This window comes from Mixophyes fleayi, chromosome 2, assembly GCF_038048845.1.
Source record: "Mixophyes fleayi isolate aMixFle1 chromosome 2, aMixFle1.hap1, whole genome shotgun sequence".
Classification (NCBI taxonomy): domain Eukaryota; kingdom Metazoa; phylum Chordata; class Amphibia; order Anura; family Limnodynastidae; genus Mixophyes; species Mixophyes fleayi.
This window is the reverse complement of record NC_134403.1, coordinates 61,130,274-61,156,987: the sequence shown is the minus strand read 5'-3', so window position 1 is coordinate 61,156,987 and position 26,714 is coordinate 61,130,274. Positions and strand designations below refer to the sequence as shown.

The 26,714-nt window shown below is 43.0% G+C and overlaps 1 protein-coding gene and 1 pseudogene across 1 annotated transcript in view; both read left to right on the top strand.

The window, feature by feature from the left end:
- LOC142139809 (tripartite motif containing 13-like) overlaps positions 1–26,714 on the top strand; it is a 693,488-nt pseudogene that overhangs the window by 314,511 nt on the left and 352,263 nt on the right.
- The window catches only part of LOC142141019 (uncharacterized), a 98,682-nt gene that overhangs the window by 30,258 nt on the left and 41,710 nt on the right, over positions 1–26,714 (top strand). The window contains exons 6-7 of the mRNA XM_075199081.1: positions 3,058–3,098; positions 22,288–22,361. Coding sequence (XP_075055182.1) covers positions 3,058–3,098; positions 22,288–22,361 — 115 coding nt within the window. The remainder of the gene's footprint in view (positions 1–3,057; positions 3,099–22,287; positions 22,362–26,714) is intronic.

Here is a 26,714-nt window from a genome sequence, read left to right as displayed (position 1 = left end):
ATATATGTGTATATATATATATATATATATATATATATATATGTGTATATATATGTATATATGTGTATATGTATGTATATATATATATATATATATATATATATATGTATATATGTATATATATATATATATATATATATATATATATGTATGTATATATATATATATATATATATATATATGTATATGCATATGTATATGTAGTTATATATATGTGTATATATATTTGTATATGTAGATATATTTGTATATGTGTGTATGTATATATATATATATATATATATATATATATATATATATATATGTATATGTGTATATATATATATATATGTGTGTGTATATATGTATGTGTATATATATATGTGTATGTGTATATATATGTGTATATGTATATATATATTTATTATATATATATATACAAGTTAACCCGTGCATGATACTCATGCATTCTAGTCAAATCAAGCTACTTAAGGTGTTAAAAACTCCCCACTGTCATCCCCGGCAACCACCAACCACTCCCAACTGTCACTTCTCCTTCAAGAAATATATAGGTCAGTGTATAACTCTGCCCAGCAGGTGGCGCTGCAGCTTGGTTTTGGGTTTTTTTCCACACACGCCACTAGGCATTTATATAGTAGATATATATATATATATATATATATATATATTGTAGTATAATCTATAATCAGGGGACTAGGTACTATCTTTTTGGTGAACAGCAGCAGTAACCACACAAGTCCAGAGGTTTCAGGAAAACAGCCACAGACAGTTTATTCCCCAGTTTATAAACAAACAAAACCATACCGTCTGGCTACTAGCTAATACATTTTTAGCAAGACCCTCTCTCTTTGGTGTTGGACCTTGTGTCCAAACACACAGTCAACATAATATTGCTCACCATAGCAGAGTGTCTCAGGAGGCAACTCACCTCCTCCCCAGGTCTGAGACAATCACTGCATCTTCTAGCTGCTTTTTTTTCACAGGCACCTCCCAGGTGCATCTCTTGATCCATCTCTTCTGAGACTGGCAGAACAGAAGACCCGTACTGGGCCTTATGTATGCAATGCAGGAAGCCTGGTCCACATACCTCTCTCATTTAGCCTCCTTCCAGTGACTCTGTCACATACCCCCCCCCCCCCTTTGTTTCAACCTACGGGTGGAACACTTGTAACCCTAATTGCTCCTTTAATTTTTCCCAAAAATGTTTTAGCTTTATGCTGCAAACTGATTGCAAGGGTATTGGTTACAGATCCTTTCCAACCCAAAGGAACAACGGTTAGTGGGAAAAATGGGGTAGTTGTCAGCGGACTTTTACACTGAGGCCTGAAAATATGGCATTGACACTAAGGCGGGATGACCACCAATCAAAGACATCTTTTCGAACCCCTGGCCAGAAGAGCTGCTGTAAAATTTTATCTAAGGTTTTTCCTAACCCTAGATGCTTGGCAGTTGTGGAACCATGAGCCCAGTCCAGCACTGCTCTTCTATATAGTTTAGGAACTAACAACCACTCCAAAATGTCTTTTCCTCTTTTAAATAACTGACACAATAACCCCTGGGTTATTGCCATGTGTGAGTACAACAATCTATTAGCGGGTTCTACTGACTTCCCATGAATAATTCTCACACTTTCTCTGGCCCTTACCAGGGTGGGATCTTTTAACTGCTTCAAGGCAAAAACATTTTTCCTTACTTTAACCCCTGGCACACAGTCAACAGGTTCAACCATATTTCCCCCTTCGATAGGAGGTACAAAATCCTGTACTCTACTGCTGCCCTGGTCATTTCCTGACTCACCAACCACATTGGATAGAGGGAACACATTTGACTTGGAGAACACTCCTGAGGGTTTCAGAGGGTGGGAGAAGGGGGAAACATTGATTCCCATACATTCTACATTGAATGCTGTGCACAAGCGATCTAATGGCCCAGAACCTTTTGGCCACTACAGAGGGACCAGCAGCTACCAGACATAACTGTACCACCTGGTGTACGAAGGCACTGGGACATACCACTACCTCCTGTTGAACAAAGGGTTAAAGTATGGAATGCGGCCTATACTACATTGAACTATAACTTAGTACTATATAAAGAAATAAGACCAGGGAACAACATTAGGGAAACAGGGCCAGGTCTCATTTATTGAACATCAAAATTATTGCTTTACAATTGCGTTTTTACTAAGACTTTTAGGTGCATAACTTACGCTAGGTACACAGAATTTTCTGACCGATGTGTTATCTCAAATGATCGTAACTACGACTGAAGGTCCGATCAGTCTGGTGATTCATGCATACACACTGACACAATTTATCTTCAGATCTGTGCTCTTCATCTGGTCCTCTTGTTTTCAGAGAATGGCAGCACAATATTTATTCATTCATTATTGTCACGTTGTCACACTGATTAAAACAGCCTTGTTATAGCTATCCACATGTCCTAACGAATTTCGTTAGCTTGTGACTCAAACAAAACATTCTGTCTCAGAACAAACAAATTAATTATTGCTTTTACAGCACTCTCTACATTTATTAACTGGGGCATTCATTGCTAGCATTGGCTGAAAAGAACACGACTCTTGAAACTCTATGGAGATTGTGAGTATGAGTGCATACACACTACATGATCGGTCGGTGAACAGTACGACCAACCAAATGAAATGATGATCAGCACTTTGGGACGACTTTAGTCACTATACACACTCACACGATATCTGACCAAAGGGTCGGATGTCGGCTGATTGGAGGTTTTTCGTGCAATCATCAGGACAATGTGTACCTTGCCTTATTTACAGTCTCAATACAGTCAGCTCAGATTGACTTTCTGACCCGCTAGTTTGAACATTCATATTTTTTTTTAGTCTTTATTTGGGCTGATGCGTAAATTTTATATAAAGCTATACTGTATGTAATGTGCCTTTTTATACTGAGAAACTCAGTTATTCTCTGGTCACAACAATATGAAAATGGGTCTTACTTTTAATATGTTAATAGCTATTAAAATGCATTTGTACAAGAATGTAATCACTGCAACACATTTTTGTTAAATTATTTTAAGAAAAAGAAGAGAAGGAAACGTGAAGAGAACAATACACAAAGGTAACATTTTCTGTTTCATGGTAATATAAGATTAAGGAACTCTTCACAAGGTGCACCATAGCTTTCTGTTCAATAAGTTATGGCATTTCCACTTGTAATAATGTATGGATGGGTTTGAATCAGGAATTAGAAATCCAGCAATGTCGGGTAAATGATATGACATTGGTGTTTGGTGGAGGCACTAGGTTCTGTTTAAAACTAACATTTTATGTGACGTTATTCTTAGGCTGTAACTAATAATTAGTATTTATTACTAATTAATACGTACTGCTAATTTATATAGCAGTATATTAATAGAAATGTAAATTTCCTTTACTTTTATATGTATTATGTAATGGGAATAATCCTATGCAGATAAGCATCTAATTCTGGAGTTTTTCCACAACTCCAGTAATGGGTATATTATCCCTAATATATTTATATGGAATGCCAGGGGAATAATACCACACAGTTACTAACTCCAAACACTCAGTATAATATATAAAATATATAAATGGGAACAATACAAGTTGCAATCAATTCTTGATAGATCACACTTAAGCCCAAAAGCTGACTTTGAGTTCCACATAACTTGAACTTACGGCCCCCTAAGCCTGGAGAGTGGAGAGGTGCATCAGGGATAATCTTTCGCAGGTATTTGCGGTAGGAGTGTGCACAAGTATGTGTAGCCCCCTGGAGATGCGTCCTATTTACAGCTGGTCACATCTCCACATATTGGACTTAGGATGTGCATCATTTGCAGCTCCCCTAAGATCATACCTCTAGGGCTAACCAAACACGTATTGAAAAGCACGGCAGCTGATCTTGGTACCCATTGGGTGGTAGGTGCCAAGGTAGGGGTTTTATGTTAGAAAATCATTAAGTTTGTTGAATGGCAAGTCCAAGAAAGCACTGGCAACCATTTACCCAAATAGCAAAACTAAAGAACTTAAACAAGACCCACATTGCCAAATTCCGATTGAAATAGACTTAGAGACAGGCTCTGCGCCACTGCCTTGGAACATGTTGAAGGAACCCTCGTAAGAATTTGCGGTTCTTCTAACATGAAAGGAAACAAGTCCCTAAGAGGTATATTTACTGTGTGGTTATTAAAGACAAAGCCTATCGGGTAATATATAAATAGTTATAATATGTTTTTCAGTTTTTACCAGCTGCGGCGGCCGAGGGCACCGGCACGACTCTCAATCCTCTGTTGCTGGCGTCCCGGCCGTCTCCATGACGACCGGGACATTACTTCCTGTTTCTCTGCCCCGGCCGTTGCTGAGTGTCCTGTGAGCACGCCCTGGCTACATGGGGCAACCGGGCGCGTGCGCTAGTGTTCAGCCTTCCTGCTGATTAATTAATTTAGGCATTTATTGTCAGTCTGGTGTTTAGGCTTGTTACAGGGCAAAGCCCTGATTGGCTGGTTGCAGTATATTAGGGAGTGAGGACTGAGCCTCACTGCCAGTTATTGCGTCCTGTCTCAGTACTGCTGCCTGCTCCTGAGCTGTTTTGGTGTTGAATCTTGGATTGATTTATCTGTGTATGACCTCTGCCTGTCCCTGGACCCTTAACTATTGCCTGTGACCCAGACCCAGCTTTTACCTGACGTCTCCAACCGGGCTCTGTCCGGTCTGCAGATCTCTGGTCTGTCCCTACTCCATGTATTACCTCCTGTACCTGTGCGCTACCGTGTGAACATAAACTTTTACTACACTGAGTGTAAGTCCTGGGGGCATATGATTACCTGTGAGCATAACCAGTCTCTACGAGAAAGGCGGCTGCTATAGGTGAAGACCTCTTCTGCTGGTTCTACAAGTTTATGCCACACGGGTAGCCATAACATTATAACCGGCCAGTGAAGATTGGAGGTAATTCTGTCATGGATGACAGCGAGCCGAATCTTTCTCCAGCCCAGGTCCTGGCAAATCAGATCCAGATCTTGTCACAAGTTATACAGAACTTATCGCACCGTTTGTCAGCACAGGAAGAGTCCTCCAGAAACCCGCAGCTTCAACAGGTCTCCTCTGGCATCTTTACGGAGGCTAAGCTGAACCTGCCTGACCGATTCTCTGGAAGCAGACCCGCCTTCCGCATCTTTAAAGAGAGTTGCAAGTTATACTTCCGTTTGAGACCACGGTCTTCTGGCTCTGAACAGCAGAGAGTCAGTGTGGTAATCTCTTTACTCAAGGCGATCCCCAGTCCTGGGCCTTCTCTCTTTCAGCAGCGAGCCCCTCCTTACAAACCGTGGATGCCTTCTTCCAGGCCTTGGGTCGGCTATATGACGACCCAGACAGAGTGGCCTCAGTTGAGTCACATCTCCGGGCATTAAGGTAAGGACGTCGCTTTGCTGAAAAATATTGTGCAGAATTCAGACGGTGGTCATTCGATAGTGAGTGGAAAGATCCGGCGCTTCAGTGTCAACTCCTTAGTACAATATCCTGCGCCAACCTCACTTGAAACTTTGATGCAACTAGTTATTAAAATTGATCGCTGAATCAAGGAAAGGAATGTCGAGAGAGAATCATCTATACCTCCTTGCTCAAAACCTAAGTCTTGATCTACCTTTCTGGACACCCCTGAGGCCATGCAGTTGGGCGCTTACCGTCTGCCTCCCAAAGAATGTTCCAGATGGTGCTCCCTGGGTCTCTGTATGTATTGTGGTCAATTAGGCCACCTAGTTCATATCTGCCCTACCAAGTCGGGAAACACCTAAACCTAAGCTCTGGCGAAGAGGTGCATTTAGGTTTTCAAATAATCTCTTCAGAAAATTCCTTGTTAGTCCCTGCACGCTTAGTCTTCAGAGATCATTCTACAGGTGTGTCGGTCTTCCTCAATAGTGGTGCAGCAGATAACTTCCTGGATATCCACTCGGACGCTTGGTATTCCTAATATCAAGTTGGAATCGAGCATTATCACCTGCGTCTTGGATGGTAACCCCTTACCTGGGGGTAGAATGCTCGCTAAGACTCCATTGATTCGCTTATGAGTAGGAGACCTCCATGCGGAGGAGCTCTCAATTTTCCTGATCACCTGTCCCTCTGCTCCGTTGATTCTGGGGTATCCTTGGCTTCAGAGCCATAATCCCCCTTATTAATTGGAAAAAAGGGGAGATCGTCCGTTGGAGTCCATAGTGTTCCTCTGCTTTTCTGACCCTACCTCTTAGAGCTCTCCAGCCTAGTCCAGAATTGCTACCTGCACCCAAAAGGATTTCAGTGATGTATTTTGTAAGAAGAAAGCCGACTCCCTTCTAAGTTGCCCAAGGGGTGTTTTTTATTCTCTATCTATCCCTGAGACCCAGACCATGGAGCAGTATGTGAAGGAGAACCTTAAAAGTATTTTTCCGCCCTACCAAGTCTCCCGTAGGAGCTGGTTGCTTCTTCGTGTCCAAAAAAGATGGCAGCCTTAGGCCTTGCATAGATTTTCGTGGTCTAAATAAAATCACTGTTAAGAACACGTATTCTCTGCCGTTAATTTCTGTCTTGTTCAACCAGCTTAAAGCAGCCACCATCTTCTCGAAGATTGACCTCAGAGGTGCCTGCAATCTCATACGTATTAAAAAGGGGGATGAGTGTAAAACAGATTTCAACAATCAGTCAGGACACTATGAGTATCTTGTTATGCCTGTCACGGGCACTAGGAGTCTTTACCCAGGGATCACCAGGTGATAGGCTTACCAGAGCAGTATAGGTGGTAATATGGTACTCTGGTAGCCGGGTGATCACGGAACAGGAAATAGCAGATGATGAGATGCTCAGGAAAGTCTATGACTAGCAGCACTGGCAATATGGAAGTAGTAATACACGAGGAACTGTATGGACAAAGGACACGTGAAGGTAGTCAGTGGTCTGCGGTAGCAAGTTGTACCACTGCTATAGTGAGGAGGAATGTCCAACAGAAACGAGGAGGTGATGAGAGTCAGCGGTCTGCGGATAGCAAGTTGTACCGCTGTCTGAGTGAAGGAATGGAATCCAAGTGGAGGTATCCGGGGAGTCAGTGGTCTGCGTTAGCAAGTTGTACCACTGCTATGTGAGAGGATACTGGAACGGGTGAAACTGTAAACAGGAGTCAGTGGTCTGCTACTAGCAAGTTGTACCACTGAATATATATGTGAGGAGGTGCACGGGGAGAGACTGCAACACAATATATACACGGGCACCTTGACTTTGATCCACAGTAATATGCACAATATATACACGGGCACCTTGACTTTGATCCACAGTAATATGCACAATATAACTGTATAAATGACTGAACAACACTGCCAATATAGAAAGTCTCTTGAAGTAATCCAGCATGAGATAACACAGTCAATGATGGCAATAGAATCAGCAGATAGTACACTCCAGAGGAGAACCGACACAGTCAATGATGGCAATAGACTCAGCGGATAGTACACTCCAGAGGAGAACCAACACAGTCCAGCAAGGTATGCAATACACAGCACAGTCAATGGGAAGTATGCATACCGTGGTTCAGGAGAAGGCAGTCAGACAGGAGTGCAGAGATACCTGAAGGGCAGGAGGCCGGCAGGATCCAAAGTCCCTGGATGGGTGAAGAGGTGGTCTAGCAGGTGCAGCGCACAGGTAGGTAGACCAGCAGGGAACACAGGAAGGCGTGGAGAGCGGATCAGCAGTAGATGGATGAGTAGCGCTGAGAAGTAACAGCAGCGGGTCTCTGCGGGAACACGGAGGTAGCCAATAGCAACCAGCAGGTGCAGTAACGATGGAACACCGGAGCAGAGATGAACTGGAACAGTTGGTCACGGAGAGTAGCGGGTAGCAATAGTGGCAGCAGACTCAAGAAAACACGGGAGAGTTGACAAGGGCTGAAGACTGAAGCGCACAGAGGCAGCGGATAGGAATCAGCCAAACAGTCACGATGAAACACAGACGGGTTGCAGGTTGAAGACTGTAGTGCACGGAGGCAGCGGATAGGAATCAGCTAGCAGTCACGATGATGAAACACAGACGAGTTGCAGGTTGAAGACTGTAGTGCACGGAGGCAGCGGATAGGAATCAGCCAAACAGTCACGATGATGAAGCACAGACGAGTTGCAGGTTGAAGCCTGTAGTGCACGGAGGCAGCGGATAGGAATCAGCTGGCAGTCACAATCATGAACAGGTGAGTGGATGTGAATGAAAGACTGTAGTGCACGGAGGCAGCGGATAGGCATCAGCTAACAGTCCCAATGATGCATGGTAGAGTTGAAGTGATTAGAAGACTGTAGTGCACGGAGGCAGCGGATAGGAATCAGCTCACAGTCACGATGATACAGTAGATGGTAGAAGTGGTATGGGAACCACAGTAGTAGAAGTGGTTTGGAAACCACAGGAATCAGCTGGGCTGAATAAACGAGGAAACACAGGAACACCTTCAGAGACTCATGGGGAATGAGACTCCAAGATCAGGCAACGTGGTGTTGACCACAGGTGCTTAATATAGGGAGGTTGCCTGATCTGCCAATTTAGTTAAAGGAACATACACTGGAGGTATAGAAAGGGCTGCGCATGCGCAGTCCCTCAGGATGGAGGACGGCCACGGTTCCTAAATGTCCGGGAAGAAGCACTCACAGTCCGGTGAGTGACAGTACCCCCCCTTTTAAAGGTGGGCACAGAACGCCTGGAACCGGGCTTGTCCGGATTTTTGGAATAAAACTTCTTCAGAAGGGCAGGAGCATTAAGATCTTCAGCTTTGATCCATGAACGCTCTTCAGGACCAAAGCCCTTCCAATGAACGAGGAAACGGAGGACTCCTCGCGAAATTTTTGCATCCAATACCTCAGTAATCTCGAAATCCTCCTCCTGATGAACTCGAACTGGCTGCGGTGCTGAGGGAGGAGTCGAGAAACGGTTGATGATGAGAGGTTTGAGCAAGGACACATGGAAGGCATTGGAGATCCGAAGATTCTTAGGAAGAAGAAGTTTAACACATACTGGATTGACAACTTGAATGATCCTATATGGACCAATAAAACGAGGGGCGAATTTCATAGATGGAACCTTCAAACGAATATTTTTGGTGGATAACCAGACACGATCTCTAATTTTTAGTGGTGGAATAGCCCGCCTCTTCTTATCTGCGAAAGACTTATATTTGTTAGATGTCTTCTTTAAACAGGTTTTAACCTGAGACCAGATATTTTTGAAGGTCTGACAAGCAGTCTCCACAGCAGGAACTTGGGTGGGCGGGAGGGCAGGAAATTCCGGAAAAGACGGATGGTGACCGTAGACCACAAAGAATGGAGTTTTGGATGATGACTCATGGTACATGTTGTTATGGGCGAATTCAGCCCAAGGGAGCAATTCTACCCAGTTGTCTTGGTTGGCTGAAGAGAACATCCTAATAAAGGTCTCAAGATCTTGATTGACTCGTTCCGTTTGTCCGTTAGATTGCGGATGGTAAGAAGATGAGAGTGCTAATCGTATGCCCAAGGTTTTACAAAGGGCCCGCCAGAATCTGGAAACGAATTGTACTCCTCTATCCGACACAATCTCAGACGGACATCCATGGATGCGGAAGATTTCTTTAACGAAATGTTCAGCCAGAGTAGACGAGGAAGGTAAACCGGACAGAGGGACGAAATGAGCCATCTTCGAAAATCTGTCTACCACTACCCAAATAGTATTGTGATTCTTACTTGGTGGCAAATCAGTAACGAAATCCATACTAATATGGGTCCAAGGCTTGGACGGAATGGGTAGTGGTCGCAGCAACCCTGCTGGAGTTCTGCGGGAGGATTTGAACTGAGAACATAAATCACAGGAAGCAACAAACTCTTTGACGTCTCTCCTCATTGAAGGCCACCAGTAACTACGAGAGAGAATCTCAAAGGTCTTGTGTTCACCGGCGTGTCCAGAAAAACGAGAGGCATGGAACCACGAAAGGATTTTCCTCCTCAGAGTAGGAGGCACAAGGGTCTTCCCAAATGGTAGCATTTTGGTGGATGAAGCAGCCAGAGAAATACATTTGGGATCTAGAATAGCATGGTTGGGAACCTCTTCTACATCAGAGGACGTCACAAAAGCTCGAGATAGAGCGTCAGCTTTCTTGTTCTTAGCGGCTGGTTTGAAGGTTATAATTAATTCAAAACGGGAAAAGAAAAGAGACCATCTTGCTTGACGAGGATTCAAGCATTGAGCAGATTGCAAATATGACAAGTTCTTATGATCCGTGAAGATCGTCACCGGATGGCGAGCTCCTTCCAACAAGTATCTCCATTCCTCTAATGCAGCTTTGATGGCCAGCAACTCCTTGTCCCCGATAGTATAATTTTTCTCTGCGGGCAGAAGACCCCGAGAGTAGAAGGCACAAGGATGTAATTTTTGTTGCTCCGAGCGTTGGGAGAGAATAGCTCCTAAGCCCACATTAGAGGCATCTACTTCTAGGAAGAAGGGGAGTGTCACATCAGGCTGTCGCAGAATGGGAGCAGACGAGAAGGACTCTTTGAGGATTTGAAAGGCTTGGAGAGCCTCAGATGACCATTGCTTAGTATTAGCCCCTTTCCGAGTTAGGGCCACAATGGGAGATGCAATGGATGAAAAGTCTTGAATGAAGCGTCTATAGTAATTGGCAAAACCTAAAAAACGCTGGATGGCACGAAGAGTAGTTGGCTGAGGCCAATGTAGTACAGCATTTACTTTGTCTGGATCCATCTTCAGGCCAACTCCGGAAACTATATACCCCAAGAATGGAATCTGGGGTAACTCGAATGAACATTTCTCCAATTTACAGAACAACGAGTTTTTCCGTAGTCTGGAGAGGACCTCTGCCACATGTTGGTGATGAGAAGGCAGGTCCTGTGAGAAGATCAATATGTCGTCCAGGTAGACAACGACACATACATATAATAAGTCCCGAAAGATCTCATTGATGAAACCCTGGAAAACCGCGGGGGCATTGCACAGCCCGAAGGGCATTACTAAATATTCGTAATGCCCATCTCTGGTGTTAAACGCGGTCTTCCATTCGTCACCGGAACGGATTCTAATTAAATTGTAGGCACCACGAAGATCCAATTTAGTAAATATCCGAGCTCCCTTGATGCGATCAAATAGCTCAGTGATCAGCGGAATGGGATACCGATTCTTGATAGTAATGGCGTTGAGTCCACGAAAATCTATACAAGGGCGTAATGATCCATCCTTCTTTTTGACGAAGAAGAACCCAGCTCCAGCGGGAGAGGTGGAAGGTCGAATGAACCCACGCAGGAGATTCTCCTGTATGTACTCAGATGTGGCTTGAGTTTCAGGTAACGAGAGAGGATAGACCCGACCCCTGGGAGGAGTCTTGCCAGGTAGAAGGTCGATCGGACAATCCCAAGAACGATGAGGAGGAAGACGTTCAGACTGAGCTTTATCAAAGACATCGGCATATGAAGCATACTGAGGAGGGAGTCCCGGGGAGGAAGATGAGATGGAAGATTGCTGTACTTTAAGAGGAATAACTTGAGAGAGGCAACGATGGTGACATTCAGACCCCCAAGACGTAACTTGAGGGGTGCGCCAGTCAATCTGGGGAGAGTGACACTGAAGCCATGGAAGGCCTAAGACAATCGGACTTGTCGTAACTGGAAGAATTAAAAACGAAATTTCTTCATGGTGTAGTACACCAATCTGAAGGGTTACTGGAGACGTACTCTGGGTGATGAGACCATTGATGAGGCGTGATCCATCTATAGCCGTCACAGTAATGGGTGTTTTTAAAGTGATCACTGGTAGGGACCATTGATTCACTAGTGATTTAGAAATGAAATTTCCTGCTGCTCCGGAATCAATCAATGCCTGTGACTCAAAGGATTTGGTAGCAAAGGAAATCGTAACATCGAAAGCGCAGACTTTAGATTTCATAGACAATGGAGAGGACTCCAGGGACCCTAACTTCACCTCTCCAGAACTAGTTAGGGCCTGGCATTTCCCGATCTCTTAGGGCAAGAGCTGAGCATATGCGTGGAATCAGCACAATAGATACAGAGTCTATTCTTTACTCTTCGTTTCCTCTCCTCTGAAGATAATTTGGAACGTCCTATCTCCATGGGAATCGCAGAAGATGGAGCTGGACGAAATTGAGGGTTAGAACGAAGAGGTGCTTTGACAGCCGTTGTTTTCTCAGACTCTCTTTCACGAAATCTCATATCTACACGATGGCAAAGAGAGATCAAATCTTCTAGTGACGAAGGAAGTTCTTGGGTAGTCAGTGCATCCTTAATTTTATCGGAAAGCCCCTGCCAGAAGGCGGCAACTAATGCTTCAGAGTTCCACTGAAGTTCAGAGGCTAAGATCCTAAATTGAATGACATACTGTCCTACTGTATGGGAGCCTTGTCGCAAACGAAGAATGCTGGAAGCAGCGGAGGTCACACGACCTGGTTCATCGAACACACTTCGGAACGTGGAAATGAATTTGGCACTATCTTGTAGAATTGGATCGTTTCTCTCCCACAGAGGGGAGGCCCAAGCCAGGGCTTGTCCAGAAAACAATGAGATAAGATAGGCCACTCTGGAACGATGGGTAGAAAAATTTTGAGGTTGAAGTTCAAAATGGACTGAACATTGGTTAAGGAAACCTCTACAAGTTTTGGGGTCCCCGTCATATTTTGACGGAGTAGGCAGGTGTAGCGTAGGAACTGTAGACACCTGGGATGGCACTGGGGAAACGGAGGAAAGCACAGGAGCTTCAACATTAGCTGTAACGGTCTGTCCAGATGTTCCTTGGGAGGTTAAAGATTGGTAACATTGAAGTAACAGCTGTTGGCGAGCATCCTGTTGCTCCACACGGCTGACCAGATGCTGCAGCATCTCTTTAGCGGTAGGTTCCGTATCTGGGTCTGTCATGGCCTGATCTTACTGTCACGGGCACTAGGAGTCTTTACCCAGGGATCACCAGGTGATAGGCTTACCAGAGCAGTATAGGTGGTAATATGGTACTCTGGTAGCCGGGTGATCACGGAACAGGAAATAGCAGATGATGAGATGCTCAGGAAAGTCTATGACTAGCAGCACTGGCAATATGGAAGTAGTAATACACGAGGAACTGTATGGACAAAGGACACGTGAAGGTAGTCAGTGGTCTGCGGTAGCAAGTTGTACCACTGCTATAGTGAGGAGGAATGTCCAACAGAAACGAGGAGGTGATGAGAGTCAGCGGTCTGCGGATAGCAAGTTGTACCGCTGTCTGAGTGAAGGAATGGAATCCAAGTGGAGGTATCCGGGGAGTCAGTGGTCTGCGTTAGCAAGTTGTACCACTGCTATGTGAGAGGATACTGGAACGGGTGAAACTGTAAACAGGAGTCAGTGGTCTGCTACTAGCAAGTTGTACCACTGAATATATATGTGAGGAGGTGCACGGGGAGAGACTGCAACACAATATATACACGGGCACCTTGACTTTGATCCACAGTAATATGCACAATATATACACGGGCACCTTGACTTTGATCCACAGTAATATGCACAATATAACTGTATAAATGACTGAACAACACTGCCAATATAGAAAGTCTCTTGAAGTAATCCAGCATGAGATAACACAGTCAATGATGGCAATAGAATCAGCAGATAGTACACTCCAGAGGAGAACCGACACAGTCAATGATGGCAATAGACTCAGCGGATAGTACACTCCAGAGGAGAACCAACACAGTCCAGCAAGGTATGCAATACACAGCACAGTCAATGGGAAGTATGCATACCGTGGTTCAGGAGAAGGCAGTCAGACAGGAGTGCAGAGATACCTGAAGGGCAGGAGGCCGGCAGGATCCAAAGTCCCTGGATGGGTGAAGAGGTGGTCTAGCAGGTGCAGCGCACAGGTAGGTAGACCAGCAGGGAACACAGGAAGGCGTGGAGAGCGGATCAGCAGTAGATGGATGAGTAGCACTGAGAAGTAACAGCAGCGGGTCTCTGCGGGAACACGGAGGTAGCCAATAGCAACCAGCAGGTGCAGTAACGATGGAACACCGGAGCAGAGATGAACTGGAACAGTTGGTCACGGAGAGTAGCCGGTAGCAATAGTGGCAGCAGACTCAAGAAAACACGGGAGAGTTGACAAGGGCTGAAGACTGAAGCGCACAGAGGCAGCGGATAGGAATCAGCCAAACAGTCACGATGAAACACAGACGGGTTGCAGGTTGAAGACTGTAGTGCACGGAGGCAGCGGATAGGAATCAGCTAGCAGTCACGATGATGAAACACAGACGAGTTGCAGGTTGAAGACTGTAGTGCACGGAGGCAGCGGATAGGAATCAGCCAAACAGTCACGATGATGAAGCACAGACGAGTTGCAGGTTGAAGCCTGTAGTGCACGGAGGCAGCGGATAGGAATCAGCTGGCAGTCACAATCATGAACAGGTGAGTGGATGTGAATGAAAGACTGTAGTGCACGGAGGCAGCGGATAGGCATCAGCTAACAGTCCCAATGATGCATGGTAGAGTTGAAGTGATTAGAAGACTGTAGTGCACGGAGGCAGCGGATAGGAATCAGCTCACAGTCACGATGATACAGTAGATGGTAGAAGTGGTATGGGAACCACAGTAGTAGAAGTGGTTTGGAAACCACAGGAATCAGCTGGGCTGAATAAACGAGGAAACACAGGAACACCTTCAGAGACTCATGGGGAATGAGACTCCAAGATCAGGCAACGTGGTGTTGACCACAGGTGCTTAATATAGGGAGGTTGCCTGATCTGCCAATTTAGTTAAAGGAACATACACTGGAGGTATGGAAAGGGCTGCGCATGCGCAGTCCCTCAGGATGGAGGACGGCCACGGTTCCTAAATGTCCGGGAAGAAGCACTCACAGTCCGGTGAGTGACAATGCCGTTCGGTTTATGTAATGCTCTGGCAGTCTTCCAAGTCCTAATCAATAATGTGTTACGGGAATTCCTTGGAAAAACGGTTGTCGTCTATCTGGATGATATCTTAATTTATTCACAGTCCTTATCTCAGCACCGTTAGCATGTTCGCGAGGTTCTGCAATAATTACGTCAACATCACGTCTATGCAAAACGGGAGAAGTGAGGTCTCCAGGGTGGCCTTCCTGGGGTACATCATCTCTTCATTTGGTTTCGCTATGGATCCCAGTAAGGTTCAGGCAATTCAGGACCGGGTCCTTCCCACTAATTTGAAGGCGATCCAGAGATTCCTTGGCTTCGCCAACTACTATCGAAGATTTATAGGCTCATTCTCCTCCTTGGTGGCTCCTATCACTGCCTTCACCCGGAAAGGCGCTAACACAGCTGAGTGGTCCCCGGAGGCATTGGCATTATTTTCTGCACCCGTTCTTAGACACCCAGACCCGGAACTCCCATTCATCGTGGAGGTAGATGCTTCAGATGTTGGGGGAGGTGCCATTCTCTCTCAGAGAGATCCTCAGAGCAAGAAATTGCATCCCTGTGTTTACCTTTCCAGGAAATTTTCTCCCGCTGAAATTAATTGCACCGTTGGAAACCGGGAATTGTTGGCTATCAAGTGGGCCCTTGAAGAATGGCGGCACTGGTTAGAAGGAGCAACCCATGTCATTACCATCTTCACTGACCACAAAAACCTCCAGTATATCAGACCGCGAAAACCTTGAATCACAGGCCCGCTGGGCTTTATTTTTTACTCGGTTTTAATTTCTTCATCACTTTCTGTCCAGGTTCAAAAACACCAAAGCCGATTCATTGTTCCGAAGTTTCATGGCATGTCATCCTCTCCGGACCCACAACCTATTGTTCCCTCATCCTCCATTCATGTCGCCCTAACTCAGGATCTTGGTGCTACTCTTCGTCAGTTCCAAAAAATTGCTCCAGCTCAGACTCCTGCTAATAAATTATTTGTTCCGGTTCATCTCCGAAAGACAGTCCTCATGGAATGCCATGACAATCGGTCGGCAGGTCATCCAGGAATCCATCGAAGCTCTATCTCGGTGGGTTTGGTGGCCTACCTTTTCTTCGGGTGCAGTGAACTATGTCCGCTCTTGCCCAGAATGTGCTAGAAACAAGTCCTCTAGGAGTCCATCTGGTCAATTGATGCCCTTACCTACCCCAAGTAAACCTTGGACACATCTCTTGATGGACTTCATAGTCGATCTTCCGAGGTCTTCTGGTCATAGCACCATCTGGGTGGTCGTGGATCGTTTCAGAAAAATGGCCCACTTTGTACTGTTACCCAAGTTGCCGGATGCAAAACTCTTGGCCTCGTTGTTCATTTCACACATCTTCTGTCTCCACAGTCTCCCGGATGACATCATCTCGAATCAAGGGTCCCAGTTTATTGCTCAGTTTTGGAGGGTCTTCTGCAATTTGCTTGGAATTAAACTCAGTCTGTCATCTGCTTACCACCCACAATCGAATGGTCAGACGGGAAAGAACTAGCCAAACTCTAGATCAATTTTTGAGCATTTATGTCCTCTCTCTTGCCTTGGTCGGAGTTTGCACATAACAATGCTGTCACGGTTGGCTTACAGGAAATTGATCCCTAGGCTTTGCTGAACATGGCTAGGCTCACCCATGGGCGCGGAGTCTAACAGACAGGTGGTTTTTTTACCAGGAACCCCTGCAAGGAGGTTTGGTCTTAGCTGCACCAAATCTGCAGGTCGCGGTCCCGTGAGTGAGAGTACAGCAGAACGATGTGGGGGAGCCAGGTGAAGTGGATGGAGACGATGGAGTCCACAGACGAGTGGTATAAATACAGCCACAACAACAATATAGGCTGATGGTCAGCAGCCAATGAGTCACTAGGAGAATAGGTGCTCTGTGGTATACCACGAGAGGACAGAGGCTGTCACTATGAAGTACTCTGGAGATGGTAATGGAAGTACTGGAGTAGCAATAGATTAACACAGCCAGAGGCTGAAGACTGACTGGAGTGGTGGAGGTAACTCGTAGTAACAGCAGATGAGTCCCAGATTAAATAGCAGCTCTGAACGGTAGTGATGAGAGAACTGGAGCTGTCACAATAGAGTACACTGAAGATGGTAATAGAGGTACTGTAACTGCGATAGTTCTACACTGCCGCAGGCTGAGGCAAACTGGAGTAGTGGAGGTAACTCGTAGTAACAGCTGATGAGTCACAGAGAGAGTAGCGGCTCTGAGCGGTAGCGATGTGAGAACTGAAGCTGTCACGATGAAGTACAAAAAAATAAGCCTTTGCTGGCTTTATGTATTAGTTTGATTGAATACATTTGAGTAATACAAATTAATTAATTTGTTTTGATAATTAATTTATTTGAAAGTTTTTGATAACATTTTTCAAATTCTCTGAGAAACTTTGACGGATCTTATGAGAGATTACATCTGTTATATTTAATAGAAAATATATTCATTTGGGCTGTTTTAGCTGCCTGAAGCTTATCAGCCTCATCTCCCTTCTCATAGTAGTTGTGGTTAAGATTCTTAATCTTCACATCTTACAAGTTGGCGAAAGGATATTTAATTCACCTCTCACCTTCATGACATTGTCCAGGCCATGTTTACTATGTGTAGTTTTATGAAGGTTTTCTAATGATTGGAATTACTTAGTCGGGACTCATATCTTAGAAGCTTGTTTCCTCCTAGGAGGATATTTGTATAAGATGTCCCCTCATAACATTATGGACATCCCAAAAAGTCATATTTTTCATGTCTTCAGATTGATATAAAGAAAATTACTCAATTAAATATTTGTGCATGATGCTTAATCTATGCTTCTTTTAAAAGAGATTAATGTAAGTGTCATGTCGAGGAGGGAGATAAAAAGATGCCACATAAGTCAAATGCTAAAAAAAAATGAGTTAGTAATTTTTGAAATCCTAACCTGCCCTTAAAAGATCATGTACATTTTTGTATAGATGTGGTTTACTGCAGTAATCCATAGCCAGGGGACTCATAGTTTCTAAGAATGAAGCAATATACGTTTCTTAAGAAGGGTAGTGACAGCTTTAGACCTATCCTCTAAAGGGAGACAATTTTCTACATTCTTATTTTTTATAATAAAATTCCTTGTCATCAACACCTCTCCCTTTCTTTAAGACATTTTTTGATAGTGTGAGGTAAAATAGTTAGACTCATCTTGGTTGAAGCTTAAACATTCACCAAGGTGACTGGAAAATTATTTAAGGTACCTGTCAATATAAGATATCTACCAAACTCATCTGAGATCACGTCACATGGATCAAACTGAATATTGCTTTAGAAAAGAATAGCATGGTAGCCTAAGTGTTACCTTTCATTTGTCACCGGACTAACTTAGTGTAAATGTTTCCTCATGATCAAAGCCTGCCCTTGTCTAAAATAGCAGTACTTGTCAGTGCGTGCACACATATTTGTGAATATTACTAAGAGACTTATTTACATTCTTCAACTTCTATTTTAATAAAAACTAGTATGTGTTTTAGCTCTGTAAGTAGTAGCTCTCCTTTAATTCAGAAGCTTATGGGGCCTTATACAGTGTATTTATAATATTTATGCCTTCTGTTTCAGGAAGAGAGAGATAATAAAGAAGCCATGCAGCACTGGTGAGATGTCTTCTAGCAATCAATACAATTACACAAATGTGCCTTGTCCCACAGGAAGTACATTGTCAGGATTGAGGACAGAGGCTGGGATAGAAACAGTGTTAGACTCAGGGATTCCACTGTCTCTCAGCCTGTTTGATCTGTGTGTTGGTTGCATTTATCAGTGTTAGGGCTGAACTGAACCACTGTTGGGATAGGTCCATTGTGGATTTATTAGGCGGTCAGCCCCATTCACTCATATCCTGTAATAGGTTTAGCTTACCTAGATGTTCAGGTTCTATAGCCCATTATTGATCCTGCTCGTTTTTGAACAATCATGTATGCCGCTTGCCTCAACCTCTGCTTGTTACCAGTTATCCTGTCTGCTGTCCATACTGACCTCAGCCTGTTACCATTTATCCTGTCTGCTGCCTGTACTGACCTCAGCCTGTTACCATTTATCCTGACTGCTTGCCCGTACTGACTTCTGCATGCTACCGCTCTTCCTGTCTGCTGTTTGTATTGACCTCTACTTTTTACAGTTTTTCCTTGTCTACTGCTTGTCCAGATCTCAGATTGTGAATCTCACACTTTTGTTAGCCACCTGCTACGATTTTTTTATTGGATCTGTTTGCTGTTCCCTGTTTATTTCATTGTGTCCTAGTAGGCTTATTTTTGTATTAGTTTACATTTTGTGGGATTAGTCTCTTGTATTTTCTGGTTGCATCTGTCCATGTATAAATCTATGCTATTTTACACAAGACATGGGGGCAACTGAGTATCGGTGAGCACATAGCGCACTATAGGAAATAAATGCAGCTGTAGGTGAAGACCTTATGTGGTTTTATAGGTTTATTGGGATGTTGGTGGCAAACAGTACACTCATGAATCAATGTGGTGGCATCTGAGGGAAGCACTTTGCACTTTTTAAAGAGAAGAGCTGTGCAGATCATCATTTGCTGAATGTAAATTAGATGCATGCGTTCACCTCAGATTGTGCTCACATTCAAAAATCTGATTTTGGGGTGCGGGACAAGAAATTTAAATGGGTTTCAGCGAGTGTAGAGTAGATATTTATGGGGTGTTGCCTTTCGCCCCAAGCATGAGAACTTGATTTTTGTACCTCCATGCATGTGGCAGAGATTGGGCTTGTGTCTACTGTCTATAGAATGTCTTTTGTATCTTCCACACATGTTAGCAAAAAAAAAAGCACATTTTTATGTGCACAAGTCAAAATTTAATAAAAACATTAAATGCACATGTAATACATTTCTAATTCATGTTTTATTTATATTCATTCTGGCCCACAGACGATCACGCAGAGCATTTGCACAGGGCATTTTACAAACCGGGGCTTAGACGTGCTCCTGTGTTTGTATGAGGTGGACAAAATATAAAAAGCTGAGCAAAATGAAATGTGCTGTGTCTGTATATTCTGCAGTTAAATGGGACTGTCACTAAGATAGAAAGGCTCTTTTACCAATGTGAAACTTTTTGCTTGGTTAATTCATATTTCTTATTGTTTTGCAGGATTCCTGCAGAATGCCAAACTGTCAGCAATTGACTACATATATTTTGTAGTGGATGAAGAAAATGAAGAAGATAATATGGTCAGTACTTTGAAAATAATTCACAGTAAACAAAGACCAGCTTGAAGGAGCTAGATATGGGTGTGCAGGTGAATAGGATACTAAAGGAAGGAAAACACAAGGAAAGAGGGTTCTGCTTGTGAGAGCTTACAATCTAAAGGGGACACATTGTGGAGTGGGGTAGGGGATGAGTTGGGAGGAATGGTGGAAAGCTTGTATGAAAAAATAATTTTTTGGTGCATGTATGAAGCATGGAAGAGTCTCATTGGGAGTGGGAGTGATTTTTCCAAAGGTGGGGCACAGTACGGGAGAAGTCTTGGATTCTGGAGGGGGAGAGGACGTAATCAGCCTGGAGCTGAGCTGGTGGGCGTTGGCAGAGTGAAGAGATCAGGAGGGAGAGTGAAGGGAAATGAGGTTGGATATGTAGGGGAGGAAGGAGTATGTGAGGGCTTTATAGGTAAGAAGTTTGTACTGAATTCTGTAAAAGACAGGGAGCCAGTATAGCGACTGGCAGAGAGGGAAGACTGACACAGGTCGCCAACAGAGGAAAAAGAAGTGCAGCTGTGTTAAGGATGGATTGAAGTGGTGGAGAGACGAGTAAGAGGAAGACAAAAGAGGAGCAAGTTGCAAATACTTCACATGAGAAATGACAAGTGAGTGAGTGAGTCTTGGTAGCGTTCTTTGAGAGAAAGGGTCTGTTGAAACCTTGAAAGGCTGCACCATGTTTGGGAGAGCGATTGAATATGGGAAGTGAAGGAGAGGAAGGATTAAATGATGATGTCCAGGCAATGGACTTGTGGGGTAGAGAAGAGAGTAATGTTTGTTGTCAACAGATAAAGAGAGATGAGAGGAGGTTAGGGAACCCTGGGGAAAGACGATGCGGTTGATCTGAGACCTGTTTAATTTGAAAAAGTGCTGGGACATCCAAAAGGAGGTAGCAGATAGACAACTGGAGACATGATTGAGGAGGTCAGTGTAAGAGAGGTAAATTTGGGAATCATCAGCGTAAAGCTGGTACTGGAGGCCAAAGGAGCGGATGAGATTTCCAAGAGAGGGAGTGTAAAAGGAGAAGAGAAGGTGGCTAAGAATGGAGCCTTTAGTGACACTGACATGTAGAGAATGAGGAGGGGAGGTGGAGACAGCGGTAGCAATAGAGAAGGAGTGGTTCGATTGGTAGGAGGTAATCCAGGAGAGGACAATGTCGCAGAGGCCGATGGAGTTGAGGGTTTGCAGGAGGAGTTGGTGGTCCACGATATGTTAGCGAGGGTGGTTTCTGTGAAGTGGATGGAGCGAAATCCAGATTGAAGTGGGTCGAGGAGAGAGTTAGAAGAGAGAAAGGTAGTGAGGTGATTGTAGACAAGCCGCTCAAGTAGCTTAGAGGCAAAAGGGAGGAGAGAGATCGAGCAGAAGTAAGAGAGAGAGAGATAATCAAGGAAGGTTTTTGGGTATAGGTAGACAAGGGTATGCTTGAAGGATGCGGTGAAGGTACCAGAGGAGATGGAGTGTTTTAAGAGGTAGGCGAGGTGGCAGAAGGCTGTGGGAGAGAAGGAGCAGAGGGGTTGGGTTTAAAGGGGTAAGTGAAGTTGGGAAGATATGAGAGAAGTGCATGGACTTCATCACCAGAGACAAGGGGCGGGGACGTATGACTGGCTACTCCAAGCCAACCATTAGTTCAAATATCCTATATTAGACCTAGAGCTGTAGCTAGTAAAGAGCTTGTCACACCGTAGCCGTGGTCGGCGCTAATAACTGTATGTGAAATCCCTTTCCTTGGTATGGCTTTTACAACTGCTATGATCTCCTTGTTCTATAATATTTGTAACTATCAATATGCTTTTATTTTTAGGAAGCACCAGGAACATCTGCATCAGCTCAGTGAGTTTCACTCTTTTAACAAACAGAAACTTATAACTGCTGATTGTATAGACAGCAATTGCAAATATTATTTAAAGTATGGATGGATGGGGTATGGTCTTTGTGGCGGCATTGTAGCATTGTATGAGAAATAGGTGTTAATTTTAAAAATAAGTGAGATAAATGTGTTTTATACAGTAGCTCATGTAAACTGTACAATAGCAGTTATAATGCAGGATAATGTTTAAATCACAGCTTACTACAATCCTAGTTGAAATGCAAATGTACGAATGTTAAATCATTAATTCCTTTTTGCAGAAATACTTGTTTGACAAGCGATTCTGATGCGGATGATCTGCCGGTTTTTGATGGCCTCAACATCTCTATAAAAAGTAAGCATTTATTTGGTAACTCATTGTGGATTGTTAAAGTGAATTTGTTTGGTTTCAAAATCTGTATAAATCAGACACACTTGGAATATGTCATTAAACCTAGTAGGAGGTCATATTTTTAGTTGTGTGATTTTTCCTCTAGTTTCTATCAGTATTTTCTGCCATATCTCATTTTTTTCTTTTCGTTTTTTTTATTTTTATTTTGATTGCATTTTTAGTATTGCATATACAATTAATGTACTTTAAAATAATCCGTAAAACAAAAACGAAAAGACGATAATAAAATTATGCAGACGGCAGCAGTTAATACAGAATTGCATGTGTGCAGAATAAGTAGTAAGGACCGCACGTGTCTGTAAAGTGCAATACAATATAATGTTTGACCAAAGCGTCTTGAGAATGAGAGACATTTGTCAAAGATGCAGTGCCTGTAACATGGATCTGAAACTTCACCCTACGGGACAATCTGTTCCAGAATTTGTATAGCCACCGATACACCTGTCCAGCATATAAATTAATCCGGTGTACTGAGTGCTTTAGCCCATCTCCCCCAAACCTTTTCAAACCTGCTGCTCAGGCCTTTTGTTGTGTAAATCGTGTTTGTTTGTCTGTTTTGTTTTTTTAAAGGGAGATCTTTATTTACCATTTGCAGCCAGATTAGAAGGATCAAAAGCCATCCATTCATAGGTAACAGACTTTCTAGTATAAAATAAACCTTCAAAATAAGGTATCTGTTTTGAGAATTGTGTGTATAGCCATCAATAATTCCTATTAGAAATTGTAATGGTGATGTAAAGCTTTGCTATCTATTAAGTTTAGTAAAGTGGGAGATAACCGTCCACCAGAATTGGATGTGTCCAAAACCAATGTATGAAAGTGCCATCAGCACCCTGGTTTTAAGGGCAATTGCTAGGCTGATGAATATTATATACATCGGGAAAGGACATAGGTACCCTGTTCAAAATTAAAGATTATATAAATTGATGTTTAGTATTTGATGACACAAACAAGAGCATCCCCAATGCCTCTCTCCCTTCATATTTCCTTGTCAGTACCCTAGGTATTTTGTTTATCGGCTTGTTTTGACAGTTTAAGTATACTATTAGGTTACATATTTGAGGTAGAAATTATGGGTTTGTACCTATCATAAGCAGTAGTGTTGTTGGGGAATGATAAATTCTAATCCCCCCAGGATCCCTTTGTTTGTATACGCCGTGTCTGGGTTCTAAGTACCTAAAGAAAGATTCTCAGGAATATTTGTCTTGCATATGTTGGAATGACAGAAAAATATAAATGTCAAATATGTCCTTCATAAATTTTCTTCCCATTTCTTCCATATTGAATGCCCATCTCATGAGGCAGATTCACCAAGCCTGGGATTTTGCCATAAATGGGTCAGTGGAGAAACAGCATAAAACATGGACACATATCACTACCATAATTTGAATAGTTGAATTATTAATGTTGTGATAATGTTAAAATAAAATAAGAGTCACTGGTTTGTCCACAACACACCCTGATATACATGCAGTACGGGTGGTGTGCTATTGTGTGCACACTGACAGGCCATTTAATGATATATATTGAGGACTGCCAGTCCTCCCTTCTGCCATGTTCACTGTAGTGTAGTAAGAGCCAACTGTGAGTGTCGCCCAGTTAAATGAAATAAAGGCAATGTATCTGTTGTGGAGGAATTTTTGGGGCCAAGTATATTCTTTGAGAATTAATTAATTAAAATTTTTATATTTAGTTACTTTAAGTCTAGCAAGGTTTTGCAATATGTGCACCATACAAGCTGTCAACATCGAAGGGTGAAAGGGTGGATGGTTCGGAATGTTACATGAAGAAAATACAATTATAGATACTACATCTACCCATGTAATTTATATTGTGATTTTGTAAATTAAAAACCTCTCTAGAATAACTTGAGTATAGTGAATGTTGTGGGGTATCTTCCCATGTCTTCTTTAGCACCATCACCTGTCCTCCCATGAGGTGCATCTCCTAGAGACAAACATGTCAGCATGTTGTTTTAAAATGTAAATATCTTGTGACATTTACACTTGTTGTGCGTCCCGTAAAGATTGCAAGACAGCATCATTTAATTAGCTGGCAAAGGGGGTCTATGCTGAGGAATGGGCATTCATGTCCAAAACCTTAAACCATTATTATACCATTGTACCGCCAAGAGATGCCCCGCGTGCCCCAACTTTACACAATTGTTAGTACATGTCTGCACATAAAACATACCACAAATAAAACCAAACGTATAATCAAATAAACTAGTACCTTTAATAAACTAATACAAAATACCAATAGGTTCAGTGTATCTTATTCTTCTTATGCCTTCGGTACCTACATTACGATCCTTACCTAAGCAGACTTAAATCCTTGAGAATGCTTAAACTAATAATAAAATTACTAGAGCCAAGTCTGTTAGATCATATAAAACAGCAGAGAACAAGCAGGTAATGCAAATATAGCAATCTAAAGATTAGCGGTGCTAGTTCAGGAATCTGAGGGTGCGACCAACCTGATGCTCAAGTTCTGTAAATGAGCTTCCGACTCCACATGGATCAATATATACTGTAGGATGAGTGCCGCAGGCCACCTGATTCAGGAATATGTATACACTTCAAGACGGTTATAGGACTGGACATATGAGCTGCTCCAGTAATTTTTCCATGAAATTGTTGTGCGAGTTACCCTCCACTTGCTCTAGAAGATCTTCAATCTTAGCATTATTGCACCTGAAGCTGTTTTCAGCATCCTCTGCTATGGCTTTTACAGATTCACCAAGCTTCTTTAATAATAATACAGAAAAAATGTCCTATTATATTGGCATTGTAGGAATGACCTCAGCCGCTGTGGGAAAGAGGGTTGTGATCCTCACATCAATGAATAAACAGGAGAAAAAAATTACAGCGCTGTAGATCAAAGCCAAATTATTAGATAGACCGTTGACTTGATTGAGCCGCAAATCTCTACACCAACAATTTATTATAATTAAATATCTAATAATGTATCCAAAATAAAATGCAAACAAATATATAATTAAAACATCACGAGCAGGCTTCCATCATGGAACTTATTATTCAAGTAAAAGCTGTAAGTGTCAGCACATCTATTTGTTATTATATTATTGTGATGTCTCAAGTGGTTATCTCAAATAAACAGTCATCCAAAAACCATCATAGTAAAACAGCTTCCCCAAAGCATGTATTTGAATTGCAGAACTGTGTACTGTGAATACACGTATTTGTTCCAAACATCTCGACTGCACCTGGAAATCTCGAAAATCACTTAGGGCTAGATTTACTAAGCTGCGGGTTTGAAAAAGAGGGGATGTTGCCTATAGCAACCAATCAGATTCTAGCTTTCATTTATTTAGTATCTTCTACAAAATGATAGCTAGAATCTGATTGGTTGCTATAGGCAACATCCCCACTTTTTCAAACCCGCAGCTTAATAAATCTAGCCCTTAGGCTCTATTGACCGTCGGTCATGGTAGAGGTTCTCGATCTTCTCCAAATGAGCTGTCAGTTTAGCAAACCTGTTGCAATTTATTGCTGCCTTCCCTTTACCATTTTATATGAGCCGCTCCAGAATGAATGGAATACACGTCTGGAGTATATTTTGTATCCTGGGAATAGCAATATTGACTTTCATCTATGGCCGTTTTAAGCAAGGAAACAGTTTTTCAAGTTGAATTAAAGAGGAGTTCACCCTCATGTGGGTGATTCACCTGAAAGGATCAGATTTACATCTACTACTGGTCTACATAAGACAATCTTCCTGCATGTATGGGTGGTTAGCCTAAAATACTAAATATAGGGCACTCTCCCACCATATTGTGACACTAAAGCATGAGATTAAAAAGGACTCACTATAGGAAGCCCACATTGTGTCTGACTGTGAAGTCCATATATGTACTTGGGGATTCCATTCCTTCTGGACAACAGTGGAGGAGGGCTGTGAATGTATGTGTTATGCCACTACATAACAAGTGGTAAGTGGCCTTGCTGTCCTTTTGATGGAGAGGGCTGAAGTAGTGAGTTAGCACTATCTATGGGGGCTAGGTTTGTTTCATGTTGCTTTACAGGTGCTGACAATTAAAGCTATAATGGTGGGGAGACTACTGGAAGGTATATTAAGGGATAGTGTTCAGGATTACTTGGTGCGCAATAAGATTATTAGTGGGAATCAGCATGGATATGTGAGGGATAGATCATATCAAACTAATCTAATTAGTTTATATGAGGAAGTTAGTGGGAACTTAGACCATGGCAGCACAGTAGATGTGGTCTACTTAGATTTTGCAAAGGCCTTTGATACAATGCCACACAAGAGGTT